Below are 16,297 nucleotides of genomic sequence, written 5' to 3'. Positions count from 1 at the left end.
ACATAATCTTGTAAGACAACACTTCCTGTTCACCGGCTGCACTGAAAGCAGATTCACCACCTGTGCTAATCATCTTAACTTAATATTGGGGGTGTTTTTGGTGAATTATGGTGAAGCATGCATCCATATATAAACCCTGGCTTAAGTTCCACCATAAAACTTTACTTTTGTTGCATTTGGTGTGTAACTTACGTGTGTCTTCCAGGGCTCTCACCAGGAATTTTTCACAACGTAGGGGGATCGCATGGCGTGCAAGTGAGCGCCACTGTCGCGGACATTTTTGAAATGTATAACTATCAGAGGGCCAAATTTTGTGAAGTTAAACTAAAGTTGGGTTTTTTTTTGTTTTTTTCTTTGTTCCAGCCTTACTTTAAAACTAAAAGTTATTTGTTTATTTGGCGAAGGGTCATGATGAGAGAGTTACTCATGCTTGGTGTAGGTCCTCCACTATTAAATACTCACAGACACTGCAGAGTAGAGGTTCTCAACTGGTCTCACCCTGGGACCCACATTTTGCCACGGTAATTAAATTGTGACCCACTTAACCAACCAAATTTAGTTTTTCAAAAATAGCTGTTGAAAACACACAAATACAATCTTTGTTGAAACATACTGTAAATCTATATATTTTCCTCTGCAGCATTCATTTCACAGCATGCATGTCAAAATAAAAGTTTTTTTCAAAATAAATGACAAGTCCAACATGAGACATTAAGTATTTATTTATTTTTGACCAGTTGTCCGTGACCCACCCAGTACAGCTCCGCTACCCATTTTTGGGTCCCAACCCACCAGTAGAGAATCGCTGCTGTAGAGAAAAGAAATAACATTTTATTCAAAAGACTGATTCCAAGAAGCGCTTTTCAAATTTAAATGAGGTACTATGTGGGACCTGCAGTAATATTGGAACACACACACACACACACACACACACACACACACACACACGCACACACACACAAAACAATACCCGGCCCGAACCCATCCGACCCGAATGTCTATTTAAGCCCGAACACGTTTCGACCCGATGGTATTCGCATCCGTGCACGCACATGTAGTACGATCCGTTGCGAGTTGGATCATTGTAATTTCATTCACTGTAATGTCAGATGAAGGATTTTAACAATGACTCAGAATGTAAAGCCTCCAATAACCGTGTTGTCTGTCGTGTTCTACAGAGAAGCCTTGACTTCTTAATGTTACAATATAATATGAGTGAAATCAGTATTGGAAACATTGCATACATAGTGAACAAGAACCTCACTCATATCTTTTTTCCCTCCCGGCATCTTGGCAGCCATGCGGGGCCCTTCAGCTGTTTTCACATTTGAATGAGCCAATATATACAGACTGCTGGTGTAATAATTCAACAAAGCTGGTTTTAACCACTGATAGCAATCTTCGCTCCTCGTCCTGTGTACATGCAATAAAGACTCCAGTGTGCATTCGCTCAGCCGCACTCATCACCTCACACCACCCAGGACACTATGCTATGGTTCTGGCAGACTTCAGGAAATCTCTTTGGGTGTTTATCATGTTGCACAGTGAAAAACATTCCCTCTCTTTCCCTCTGATGAATGCTTCCCTGAAAATAGTATTTGTACATACATTAGAAACGTCCCACTGGCCACATTTAAATGGGTACCAGATTTCATGGTTCAGTTTGGACATGACTTTTTCATTTGTTCCTCCTATTGCCTGAATTTGAAGGACTTTTTATTCAACTTTTAAACCATCTATTGTACCATATACATTGTTTCTTGTCTGTCTGCTTTGGCTCTGTCCAGTAAGTCTTCAGTGGGAGCCATGCCATCAGAGCTTTTCAGTGAGAGCTCCTCTGAGAGCGAGGAAGAGGAGCAACCGGAGCGTCGTCAGGAGAATAACACAGACCTACCCTCTGAGTACTGGCAAATCCAGAAGCTGGTTATATACCTGAAGGTATGAAAATATTACTCTCCTTACACTTTATGTTCTTCCAATGATGGATTTCATCCAAACAGAGTTGTACTACCCTTAATGCTATTCAAGGATAAAATTATTTATAATATTCACATTTTGATTTAGGGTGCAAAAAAAAAATAGATTTGGTGATATAACGCAATATTTCTCCACATCATTATCGTATCAATCCAAAAAAATCCATTTTTTTAATCATGTTTTTTAAACAAAAATAAATAACTAACATATGCATTGCACATAAATGCTCTATCACTAGGTGTCAGTGAACCACATCAGACCTTATTAAAATATCTCACCCCTCAATGCAGCTTGGAAGTTGATTCTAAAACTGGTCACTTTTATAGACGTATGTGGTTACTTTTTTGTTTTTTAGAACTTTAACAGAATCAGTATCTTGAAAAATGTAATTTGACAGATAAACATGCCCCTTGGTTTTGGATTTTGGTGCTTGAATTACAGTTATTTACCATTTGCTTTTTCTCACATAGTTTGAAAAAATAAAATAACCTGTATTTCATATAATTTTGTACTTGGTGAAATTTGTAATCATTGATATAGCAATATTTTGTGATGTATATCGTATTGTCTAGTATCACGATATATCATAATGTAACCTTTATTAATCACCTTAGTTAAAATATTCTCTATATTTTACCCATTTTCCTGAGGGGTCGCAGTGGGCTGCCAAATACAGGCGCCCGGGGAGCAGTTGGATTGGGGTTAAGGGACTTGGCCGGGTGAGATTCGTACCGGTGACCCTCTGATTACAAGCCCAGAAATTGGTTAGAAGTTCCAAATTAGAGTGGCCAAAAACAGACAGAACAAGTGGTAAAAAGGGTTCAAAATGTCAATAATGGCTGAAAAATGGGGGGAGGGGGGGTTTGAGTAATATAATTTAAAAGTAGGAACAATTAGTTTAAACTGGCAAATAATGGGCATGACAAATCGTAAATGTTTTTAAATTGGCAAAAATAAGCATGAGATACTGTATGGTGCAAAGAGACAATAATGGGTCAACATATTCAACATGAAGTGGGAAAAGTGGTGGAAAAGGTTTAGTACTGCCAAAAATCTATTGGAAGTAGAAAAAATGTGAAGAAAAGGCATTGAAATTTGATGGAGAAGTGGCAGAACTGGGAATAATGTAGTAAAAATGCATTAAAAGAAGCAAAAACATGGCAAGGAAAATGTATTAAAATGTTAAAAGGTTGAAATATGACAAGTTTGGTGTAGTTGCAAAAAAAAGGATCAAAATAAGCAAAAATGGGCTGAAATTGTTCAAAAAACATTCCTAGTTTTTTGAAGGCATTTGGCGACCCCGAGGTTGAGAACTTCTGCTTTAAAGAAGATAAAAATGTGGACATGTATTATGTATTTTGTGTTGGATGGGCAAAAAAAACTTCTGATATCAATTTCTTTATGGCTTAATCTTCCCTCTCCATTCTGTTTCCTTCATGTCGACGCACACTCAGACTTGATGTCAGAGAAAATAAAGTAGAGGTTGCATGCATTTGCAGCCGAGCTTTGTTGGAGGATGCTCATTGAAGTGGTTGGCTGAGTCCAAGGATTCTTGGTTTCTGACACATGCCTGTTTTGGTGCGCGTGCGAGCCAAGGCGCGGGGGGAAAAGCCGTCTAATGGCAGCAGCTATATGCACTGTTTACCCACACCGCAGAGGCATAAAAATGAAGCGTGCGCCTGTGATAGGCCTGACAGGGCATATGGTGAATATTAATGTGTCAAAACATGGAAGGAAAAGAAAGGAGGACAGACACATGGCTGACCCAGACTGGTTGGCAATACCTCTGACCACTTGACTTCATTACCCTACCTCATTTTAGCACCCTTATTATTTATTAATCTGGACTCTATCTCCCAGACAAGTTATATGAATATATATTTTTTAATATGACAAGTATCTGTTTTGTTGCACATTGGAAAATCCATCCCACTTCATCCAGCCGTTAAAATACCCTCAACTCAGTTTCAGTTAAAAGAAAATAAAGGAGTTAATGTTGTTTCAGGGCATAATATTATATAATTTGATATTTTTTACACAGTATGGGCTTTCCTGATGTTTCTGATTTAGCTTCTTGGCTCTGAAAAATGTTCTTTTTTAAATAACTGATGGTATTTTTGGCTTCCTAAAAGAAAGAAAGAAAGAAAGAGAGAAATTTGCTTACTTAAATCTGGCTGTTACACTACTCCAGAGGGGAAAAAAGAGATGTAAATGATATGAAGATTCAAAGAAAAGAAAATGCCTTATTAGTTTGTAGATTTTCAAGACGAAGACAGACAGTGTGTGTGTGTGTGTGTGTGTGTGTGTGTGTGTGTGTGTGTGTGTTCCTCTACAAGACGTAGAACTCCAGTAACCAGCTATCTATCTGTCTGGAAACCACACAGCCTGGTTATTTATGGGGTTTGTCCAGTAGTCATTTTATAATATCATTACCATCAGACGCTGTAACATAGCACGAGCCAAGTTAAATATCTGTTTTATTTTAGTAGGAGATATTTCCCCCTCCTGTTTCACCACATAGACAGCCGTTTGAAGCCAGTTTAACACTTTCCTAAAGTGACACATGGATGTTCTGTTTTGTGTTTTAATGATATTTGTGTAGTATTTACCTAAGCTACGTATGTGTTTGCTTTCATACCAGTGTGAATGGACATACGTATATACAAGTGTATGTACATTACAGATACTGCTAAGGTTGTGTGTTTGTGTCGGTGTGAACACTGATTGTGACATGGAAAAAAGAGCCGTAGCATGATTGAGTCTATTTTCCAGCCTTTAAAACAGATATATTTACAGCTGTAGACTATGAGAAAAATAGGGATCAACTTTGCTAAAGAGACCAGAGGATGACTTTACTATTTAGAAGAAAATATTATTAAAGAGTTTCACAAGGTGAATTTGTTACTGAAGCCAAAAATAATGTAATCATTTGGGAGATTCCTCCGTGTTTAAATTACTGCAAATGAAACCAGATGTTGACAGTTATTTTAGCCTTTGGATCTAAACACTGTAATAGTCAAGTGTGTCAGTCATTTGTATTTTGACTACTGGAAAATGTAAGTAAATATTTCTGAAATGATTATTGTCATTATTTTAATGTATTTCCCACATTGAACAATGACATTTTTTTTATTCTTTCCAAGCTTTAATAATAAAAGTAACACTTATTGCTGCCAGTGTTAATTTTGTTGACTCAATTTACGTCATAGTTTTTGTCGACCACATTTTTTAAGTGACAATGACTAGACTACGACTGATTTAAAAAAAACAAAAACAAATACATGTAAATGAAAACTATATCAAAATAAATTGATCATTTTGTCAACTAATAAAAACTATAAAGTTTATATGGGACGAAATCCAATCAGAACTACATTTGTTTTTTGTTGCGTGGAAGGCGGGACAAGGCGGTATACTGTCAGTGATCCAATTGTATTTGCGAACGCATGACGGCCCATGTGGTTTCACGCATTGATCACATCAAATCGTATTTACCATCCCACATACGTTAGATTGATGAACGGTATTTGAATCTTTAAAATCTTCAGATTTTAGTCGACTATCTGAAACAGATTTAGTCGACTAAAATCTTAATGTCTGTTAGTTGACTAAAACTAGACTATAACTGAATCATTTCCAGGGAGTTCATTTTGTTTTCTTTTTAGAATAATGTTTGGTTTCATTAATTCAGACATTTTTTCCCCAGGAAATTTACTTTGATCTCCTGAGATGTTTTGACTGCCAACTGCCAGTCTCCCTCAGAGGCGTCTGCTGATTGCTTTCATGTGCTCTTATGAGTTAATTCTGGGCGTGGCCAACTTGACAGTTCTGTCAGGCTGGCCACGCCCCCTTTTGTCCCAGGAGTGGGAGAGTAACAATGTTCCCTCATCTCTGTTGATATTGAAGCTCCGCCTCCTGATCTGGATGGCTTCTATGAACCAGCATTTGTGTTTGTTTCCTTCTGTCTCATTTATTGTTGTGTTGTCCTAGTCCACGACATGATCTTCTCTTCAGCAGTGGTCTGATGATGCAGATTTGAGATTTTCCTGTTGTTCCTTTTCTTTCCCCATCCTTGTGAGTTGTCCTGCTAAAATGGTATAAAAGGTATTTGAATCTTTTTTTAAGGATAAACTCTTATGCTTCAGATTTTAGTTGACTATATCTGTAACAGATTTAGTCAACTTAAAGGTCCAGTAAAATGCCAATTTCAACCCATCTCCCATTAATCTAAGAATCCCAGCAATGTAGTATTTGAGGTTTATTTTCCCAAACTTGCCTGTTTTCTGGACTTTTAGCCTCTGAAAAGTCACAGCTGATCACCATAGCAATTGTCTTTTGCTATCCACACACTCTTGTTATTGTTTTCAGCCAAAAATACTGCTCATTACAGTAAAACATATGGATATTTAAGTGGCTATTGTGATTGAGTCCGACAAATGCTGCTCCGGGGTGTGTGTTTATCACAGTAGCAGTGGAGTCAGTCAGCTGTTTCAAACACTGTGTTAAGCTGCTACGCTGCTTTCTTGTCATTCGCACCTATTCTGACCACAGGAATAGTGTGTGTGTATATATATATATATATATATATATATATATATATATATATATATATATATATATATATATATAACCATTTAAGGTGATATTGTTATATATTGTGATATATTGTTTTGTCCAACCGCTGCGTCACATTGGGTCACAAACATGTCAGCTCATGTCAAAGGCGATGTAACGGCTGCTAAAAATGGAACTGATTGTGAGCAATCACGCTGCGCTTTGAATAATCTATATACTGAACAATAATATATTATCTGTAGATAAAGGTGGTTAAGGGAGCACACTTGTAAGGTAACTGGTTCTAATCTCCCTGGTCCATCACTGTGGGTTGTTAATCAGTCCCTTATATTAACCCTTACTGCTCCCTGGGTGCTCCACCATGGGTGCCCACAGCTCCTCAGGGAGGGGTTAAATGCAGAGAACACAATGTGTGTATTTAGCTTTATGACAATAATGTATATTCTATAATAAACCAGTGTTTGTTTTACCTGTGAGGTGGTTTGAGAGGGAAGAGCTCACATTCTCACATTTTTACGTATGGTAGGAGGAGTTTCTGCCTTGTGACGTCACAACACAAAAAAAATCCAACTCACCCGTTTGGAGCTGACTTTTTACAAAATGTGGAATAACAAGGGAGGGAGGAAACAGAACTTTTTCAACTTTGGCCCTCTGAATGAGGCTAAACAATTGCATATCACTGTAGCAAAACCATTATAAATTGAATTTTTTTTTCATACTACTGCCCCTTTAAACTAGATACTATAACTGAATTAGTCCTGATGACAACATCTTTAATTTCAGTCAAAAGACTGTGACTAAAACTGAATCAAAATGAACACTGATTGCAGCTCCTTTCGCAGCTTTAAAGATGCTTTTATGAGTGTGATTGATGAAAGATTGATGCGGTTCTTCTCATTAAGGCTGCCCTCCCTCTGCTGGGCACTCACAGTACTACTGCCCTGCTCTGCCCTAACTGCCATTCTGCCAATGCAGCACAAAAACTATCCAGTGTTCTGAGCACAGCTGCCTGTACCATCTTATTTTACTTTAGATTTTGTGGTGTCACAATGGGCAGTTGTTGTTATATATTTCAGGAGAAACTGTCAGTTTCATGGCTTTCAATTCATTTACAGCATTTGTAATGCTTATCGTGTTCTTGAATTTGAACTGCTAACTGGATATTTAGGTTGTTGAGATTGCATGCTTTCTCTTTTTATGGCGTCAAGGACTAATAGGAGATCAAGTTTTATGTTCAGGGATATTTTAATTTGTCAAGTAAAAAAAAGAGCAATAAGCCATGGTTCTAATGTCTGCTTGGCCTGCAGAGAACAATAAATACTTCTGTATCGTCTTACCGCAACTCCAGTCACACACAGAACCTTATGGCAGAGCATGTTCTCATATCTACCTCCATGAATAATGTTCTAAAATGTTGGCACCAATATCATCCTAATAATATTGACAAATCCAAATTATTACCTTTGTTTCTTTTTTGCTCTTTCATATTTTCTATACCCACTTGGTTCCATAATCATTCTCATTGCATTACCATTTTTTTATTCATTCATTTTTTGGTAAATCATCAAAGGACAATAACACATTTATTTTGTCCGTAATCCATTAAGTCAATAATCTGGTCTTTCTAAGTTAAAATAAAGTCATAAAGATAGAGTAGAATATTTACATTTTGCACCATATTGCCAGATTTATCATGCAGATTTGTCATGCCAGATTTATCAGATTTATCATGCAAATATCTCATACCGAATCAAAAACCTGCCAGCCAGTCTTATTTGTGATAATTTACCGTCCTCCAGGCCCTTATTCTGAATTTCTATCAGAATTCTCTGAGTTTATATCAAACTTAGTCCTCTGTTCTGATAAAATACTGATAGTAGGAGATTTTAATATCCATGTGGACAAAGATAGTGATAGCCTGAGCTCAGCCTTTATGTCCCTAATAGACTCAGTTGGCTTTTTTCAAACTATTAATGAAGCTACTCATCGTTTAAATCATACTCTTGATCTTGTTCTAACATATGGCCTTGATATTAATGAACTAAAAGTCTACCCTGAAAATCCTCTGCTATCAGATCACTTTTTAATATCTTTTAACATTATCCTAGAGGATCTCGCATTGTGCAATAAAATAGTTAGGAGTAGAAATCTGTCCAATAGTGCTGTGGCTAAATTTAAAGAGGCCATTCCTGCTGCCTTAAACTCAGTGCACCATCCAATAAATAACTATGATATTAATTATAACCCCTCTCAACTGGATCTGCTTGTCGATAGCTCTGCTAGTCTACTAAAATCCACCTTGGACTCAATTGCCCCATTGAGGGAAAAAACTATTAAACGTCAGAGGAAAGCTCCGTGGTTTAGCTCTGAAACTCACACACTCAAACAAACAACCCGTAAATTAGAGAGAATGTGGCGCTCCAATAAAACAGAGGAGTCACGAATACTCTGGCAAGAAAGTCATAGTAAATACATGACAGCCTTACGACATAGTCGATCTACATACTATTCCTCACTAATTGAAGAAAATAAAAATAATCCGAGGTACCTTTTCAGCACTGTAGCCAGGCTAACACAAAGTCAGAGCTCTATTGAGCCCATGATTCCTCTAGCCCTCAGCTGTGAGGACTTTATGACATTTTTTAACCATAAAATTCATAAAATTAGAGATAAAATTAGCCACTACCTGCCTTCACCTGGGCCTGCTGTACCATTAAATGTAAATAGGCCTAACCTAAACTGTTTCACACATATAGGACTTCAGGAACTTAACTCTATTATTTCATCCTCCAAACCATCGACCTGCCTTTCAGATCCGATCCCAACTAAGCTGTTTAAAGAAGTTATTCCCCTGGTCTGCCCATCTATGTTGGAGACAATAAATATATCCCTATCAATAGGCTACGTGCCACAGTCCTTTAAAGTAGCTGTAATCAAACCCCTTCTCAAAAAACCTACTCTTGATTCCAGCACTTTAGCAAACTACAGGCCTATATCTAATCTTCCTTTTATTTCAAAGATTCTTGAGAAAGTTGTGGCGGCTCAGCTCTGTGACTTCCTTCAAAACAACAACCTGTTCGAGGACTTCCAGTCAGGTTTTAGAGCTCAACACAGCACAGAGACTGCTTTAGTTAAAGTAACTAATGATCTACTCTGGGCTTCAGATGAAGGACGACTCTCAGTGCTGGTTTTATTAGATCTTAGTGTAGCTTTTGACACTATAGATCACTATATTCTACTAGAGAGATTAGAGGAATTACTTTGAATCACAGGGACTGCCCTTAACTGGTTTAAGTCCTACCTATCTGATAGGTACCAGTTTGTACATGTGAATAATAGGTCTTCTGTGTACACTAAAGTAAGCTACGGGGTTCCTCAGGGCTCTGTGCTAGGTCCAATCCTCTTCTGTATCTATATGATCCCCCTTGGTAATATTATGAGAAAATACTCTGTTAACTTTCACTGCTATGCTGATGATACCCAACTGTATGTATCAATGAAGCCAGGTGAGACAAATCAGCTATCTAAACTTGAGGCCTGTCTAAAGGACATTAGGGCCTGGATGGACCAAAATTTTCTTCTTCTTAACTCAGACAAGACTGAGGTCATTGTACTGGGCCCACGACACCTTAGAGAGACCTATGCTAGCCTAACTGCCCTAGATGGCATTACTCTGGCACGAAGCACAACTGTTAGAAACCTTGGGGTTCTATTTGATCAGGATTTATCCTTCAACTCTCACATAAAACAAACTTCAAGAACTGCCTTCTTTCATCTCCGTAACATTGCTAAAATCAGATCTATCCTGTCTCAGAGCGACGCCGAAAAACTAGTCCATGCTTTTGTTACCTCTCGACTGGATTATTGTAACTCTCTTTTAGCAGGCTGCCCGAGCAAGTCGCTTAAGACACTTCAGCTGGTTCAAAATGCTCCAGCACGTGTACTGACTAAAACTAGGAGAAGAGATCACATTACTCCTGTATTAGCCTCTCTGCATTGGCTTCCCATAAAATATAGAATAGAATTCAAGATTCTTCTTCTCACTTATAAAGCCCTAAATGGACAGGCACCAGTCTATCTCAAGGAGCTTGTAGTGCCATACAATCCCCCCAGAACACTACGCTCTCAAAATGCTGGCCTACTCGTTGTTCCATTTGTCTCTAAAAGTAGTATAGGAGGAAGAGCTTTCAGTTATCAGGCCCCACTTCTCTGGAACCATCTACCAACCACGGTTCGGGGAGCAGACACCCTCTCTACCTTTAAGGTTAGGCTCAAAACATTCCTCTTTGGTAAAGCTTTTAGTTAGGAACCAGCTCATAGCTCATAGTTAAGATGCAATAGGCATAGACTGCCGGGGGGGTCTGGCATGCTCGGTTGGAGAGAGGTTGGAGAGGGCGTTAAGAGAGAGGTCATTTAGGTTAGAGAGGGACCGGAGAGGGTCCCATTCCTCTCTCAAACACTCCCTCTATCTCTGCTTCTTCCCTTGTGTGTTTGCTCCTGTACTCCTTCTGGCTTTTGTCTTGCAGGTCCGTGGGATCCTTAGTGTGGAGTTACAGAGTCTCAACAACTCTGTCTCCACCCTTTCCTCTGCACACACCCAACACAGCATAACGTGGATGGCTGTTCATTATAGGAATGGGATCCACACAAGGTTCCTGCTGCTTAACAGAAGGTTTTCCTTGCTGCCATGATGAATTCATGTTGGGTGTGGGATACATATGTATGTGCATATACGTATATATGCATGTGTGTGTATCCATAAACTGAAGAGTCCGTCCTTAAGACTGCTCTACTGTAAAGTGTCTTGAGATACCATTGGTTATGATTTGGCGCTATACAAATAAAAGATTGATTGATTGATATATTTATTGCTTCTTTTTCTTTTCTAGATTAATGGAAAAACGTCCTTAAAAAATGAATAAGAATTCATCAATATTCTGTAATATTTGTGAGGCGTGGCCATGTAAATGAAAACAAAACAATGAAACAATAAAAGCCTGCCTTAACTTCTCCCTCAGCAGCGCGTATGTTATTATATTATATATTAGAGGAGGGGTCCCAAACCTTTCTGAGACTGAGCTAATTTATAGGTACTGTACAGTCCCAAGCACTACCAGTTAGAAAAGAGCTTCTTAAATATTTAATGTTCACAATTTTCCTTTAATTAGAGGCTATGATAATTAGGAAGCCGTGCTGTAAATTCAATAAGGTAGGAAATGTTTCATTTCATAGAAAATGAAAATATTTCTATTTTACTAGCTATAACAAACAACTTTTAACTAATCTTAAAACCTGAATTCCAAACGTTAGAATTAATGTCTTGAAATCGACCATAGGACAAAGTCTAATATAGTCAATATTTTAAGAACAAAGCTGGAGAAATCAAAGCAGATGATCTGTTTTCTGTTCTCTCTGCTATCATTCCTGAACATTGCCAATTCTGTTGTTTTTACAAGGTATGAAGCTCGCATGCAGGTTCCTTTGAAGAGTCTGAACGGCCGAGACAAAGGAAGCAGTAGATCCACTGCTCTTAATGGGCAAATGGTTTGCATTTAGGTTAGCGTCATGATATGGAGAACACATGTGCCTGTTATCCTGCTGTGTCAGAGCCCTGCTCTGTGAGGGGGATTTGATCAAACACTTCGCTGATGAGCCTCCTCCACCAACTGCATCATACACATTATCGGCAAAGCCTCGCGGACAATTTTACAGTAGTGATGGCCTACTTTTTTCAAATATATAAGAAGCATTGAGCAGAAAAGTACCGTGGATTTGACTGAAAAGACTTCTTTAGAAAGGAATGAATGTCTGATTATTGACTTGCAAAACTTCCAACACATTTAAACAAAAGTTTCTTTGTTGTCACATACTAATATTAACCAAAATCAGGTAAACATTTTTTTTGTCTTTTATTTTTTATTTTACAGTCATGTTTTTATTTGCCATTATATAGTTTTCAGTGATGATGCTTTGGTCCAGCCAGTGACCAGCTAGATCCAAGCCAAGCCCAAATTACACTGGTAGAATGAACGTCCGTTACTGCTGATGCTGTTTCATCTATTTACTGTGACAAATTTAATCATGGGTTACCAGTTGTCTCTTCCCTGTCCCATTCTGACTTAACAGACAAGTAGCAAAATGATCCCTGCGTCAGAGAAGTTATACATCAGTTGGAAACTGGAAACACAGTTCCTCCAACAGTTAAACAAGAGCTCCCTGCGCTTGCATTATGGCTGAGACTAAATGTTGTACAGGAGGAGACAGGATGGTGACCAAGTTCTATTTCAACTTGCTTTACCAATAGAGTGTCGTTCAGTGGTCCTGACTAGTCTCCATAACGACATGGGTCTTATGGGAATTGATGGAACGCTTGACCTTGTCTGTTCAACATTTTTCTGGCCCCAGATGGCAAATGATGTTGAAACTAAAATCCAACTAAGACTTCTAAATTTATTCCAATCGATGCCCATTGAAAGTCCAGAACAGTTTTTTTTTCAGAATGGGATAAAGTTATCTCCCGATTTATATGGTCAGGGAAAAAAACAAGAGTAACATTCACAACTTTACAACTACCTCAGGAAAAAGGAGGACTAGCTCTTCCATGTCTTAAAGACTACTATAGAGCAGCCCAGATTACAGATTAGACCACTAGTTGACTGGTGTAAACCAAGCTATAGACCCAGATGGAAGGAGATAGAAAGCTCAATGGAAAATGGAATACCTGTTTGCACATTAATTGGAGACCCTTCATTAACCAGTCATCTTTCGGACCCCAATAATCCTTGGATAAGTAGTTCCTTAAGGATGTGGAACAAAGTAATTAAAAGATACCAACTAAGAACTAGACCTGAAATTTTTAGATGGTTCGCATATGATCCAGCCTTTACACCCAGTAAATTTGACATCAGGTTTAGAAATTGGCCTAATTATGGTCTTACTGCATATTGTACACCCCTAGATCAAGGTGCAGTCTTCAAGGACAATTTTAATTTACATCAACAACATCATTTTAGATATCTACAAATTCAATATTTTATTTACAAGAAGTTCCTAAAAGACAATAACTTAACAGGAATATAAATATTAGAGATATTCCTAAAAGCCTATAGAGACGGACCTTTTCAAAAAGTAATATCTAAATTATATTTGGCTATTCAAAATTTAAAAACATCATACCCTGAACAATAAAACAAGATGGGAAGCAGAGTATCACAATAACACTAGAAGCGTGGGACAGAATCTGTAGACAGCAATGGTCAATGACGAGTTCTCCCACCTGGAGAGAATTCAGTTGGAAGAACGTGACTCGTTTTTTTTGCACTCCAGCACAGACAATTAAATATTCCAATCAGACTGCCTGCTGGAGATTGTGTGGAGTGACTGTGGCAAATCACTTTTATATTTTCTGTAGCTGTCCCTCTGTGGCTCCATTTTGGCAAAGTGTTCTCGGGGTCCTGGAGGCAGTTTTTAAGATGATGTACCTATGTGATTTGGAACAAATCAACTGTGCCAAGAGTGATAAATACCTGTTAAGGATGTTGTTAGTGGCATGTAAGAAGACCTTGACTAGAAAAAATGCACCAACCATAAATGAGTGGATTGGTTTGGTCTACAATATATACAGTATGGAAAGAACCACATTTAAAATAAGAAATCAATTTGACATATTTGAGGAGAGCTGGTCAAGATGGCTTATCCACGTGTCAACTTTCAGACATTAAGTAATTCTTAAAAGTATAGTTTCAGACCTGATCAAAAATTGATGTGTAAAAACAGAGATTATTAGCCCATATTTTAAATCCTTTAGATTGGTATTATTTAATACTATATAAATTCTATTTTTTTTTTTTTTTTTTTTACTTTTTCCACATAAATACGGGTTCAACATGCAAAATTGTGTATATGTATGTGGTTGTGACGTGACGTGTTGTTCTTGTCCTCATTGTCTTTGTTTCTAAAATTAAACGCAATAAAAAATAATCAAAAAAGAAACTAAAATATAAACCTGTGACCGTTGTGTGAAAAGAAAATCTTTAACAGAACAAGCTACACCATTAGTTAACATTATCGCAGTCCGTCCTCTTGAGTTGATCTGTATGGATTTCTTGTCACTCAAACCGGATCGAAGTAAGACCAGAGATGTGCTCGTCCTTACCGATCTTTTCACCAAATTTGCACTTGCATTTCCAACTGCTAATTAGAAAGCTTGCACAGTTGCCAAGCGTCTGTGGGAAAATGTCATTGTATATTATGGTATTCTTTAACGCATTCACACTGACAGCGACCCAATTTTGATTCCAAATGAATTAAAGAGCTATGTGACCTAGCAGGTATTAAAAAGACACAAACTACCCCTTATCATCCCCAGGGAAACCCTGTGGAAAGATTCAATCGAACACTTTTAACAATGCTAGGTATGCTCGAGCCGAAACAAATGCAGCAGTGGAAAGAATATGTAAAGCCATTCGTGCACGCATACAATTGCACTTAAAATGAGGTCACCAAGTTCACACCATATGAATTGATGTTTAGCCGTTCACCACGGATGCCTGTGGACTTGGCATTTGGGCTGCTGTTAAGGGGACCCCAATCAAAAACACATTTGCAAAATGTTGCCAATCTGCACTCCAGACTTGAACAAAGTTATCAACTTGCTTCGAAAACTGATAAACGCGTGAAACCGTTTGGTCTGGAGGAAGATCGTATTTTAGTTCAAAATGTCAGGCTGCGTGGCAAGCATAAGCTTCTAGACACATGGGAACCAAACATTTATGTGGATGTTGGGCGTGCTGGTGAACTGCTGGTGTACAGCGTGCAACCAGAAAACAATGCTGATACCCCAGTTTGTACTCTTCATTGGGATTTGCTCCTCCCTTGTTCATTAATGTCGACCGGTGATCAAAATCCCAAAAAAACCACACCTCTTCACCGACCTCTTCATCACTGTGGATTCTGAGGGAGAACCCGAGGAGATTGAGAACAATGACAGATGGGATTTGCCACAGATTCAAATCCAGCCAACAGTTTTCAAGTTCACTGGATCTCATTATCCCCAATCTCTAGCTGAACCCCATCTCATTCATCCTGCACCTATGCCCTCTGTAGATGGTCCTCAAAGTCCATCTGCTTAAGTTTCGCAAACAGTTTTACCTGTGGAAGAGACGTTGCCTGGGGAACAAGAACAGGAACCTGTGGAACACTTGACAAAATACCTGAACGTCCAAGCAGTTCAATACTCAGTTGTGTCACAGACATAGTAAACAACCGGCTCTTAGACAACCGGATCTTTTACAAAATACTGAGTTTGGAATCCCACTGACATTGGTAGTGCAAACTCTTTTTCAAGGTTTAACAGATGTATACACAGAAGTTTTTAAGGGGACTGCTGCAGGCCCAATTAATCCAGTACCGAGAGTTTGTGTACATGGATTTTAGGAGGGGACCCTGTAACCCCGATAGACGTCAACTCTACTGTTGAAATCTTGCGCTATTTTAGCGCCATAGCGCGAAATTTCATAGGTTGCGGTGTTGCCATCACGTGATTTAAACATGGCGAAGCAGCAATTAGGGACAGCATTGGGGAAGCCTACAAACGGGCTGCAGCAGATGACGATCAGTGTTGAACTGAACTGGAACGAAGCGAGTGATGTGCACAAACGAGTCACTTTAAATTGAATATTCGATGGTGAGCTACTCAGAACCTGGATTTAAAAAATGATTTGCTTCTGATCTACTCCACCAGTGT

General features: G+C 38.4%; 1 protein-coding gene across 1 annotated transcript in view; it reads left to right on the top strand.

The window, feature by feature from the left end:
- odad2 (outer dynein arm docking complex subunit 2) overlaps positions 1-16,297 on the top strand; it is a 99,050-nt gene that overhangs the window by 25,568 nt on the left and 57,185 nt on the right. Inside the window, exon 10 of the mRNA XM_028434457.1 lies at positions 1,788-1,938. Coding sequence (XP_028290258.1) covers positions 1,788-1,938 — 151 coding nt within the window. The remainder of the gene's footprint in view (positions 1-1,787; positions 1,939-16,297) is intronic.

This window comes from Gouania willdenowi, chromosome 20 (genome assembly GCF_900634775.1).
Source record: "Gouania willdenowi chromosome 20, fGouWil2.1, whole genome shotgun sequence".
Lineage (NCBI taxonomy): Eukaryota > Metazoa > Chordata > Actinopteri > Blenniiformes > Gobiesocidae > Gouania > Gouania willdenowi.
Note: the sequence above shows the minus strand (reverse complement) of the source record. Positions and strands in the feature narration are given on the sequence as shown.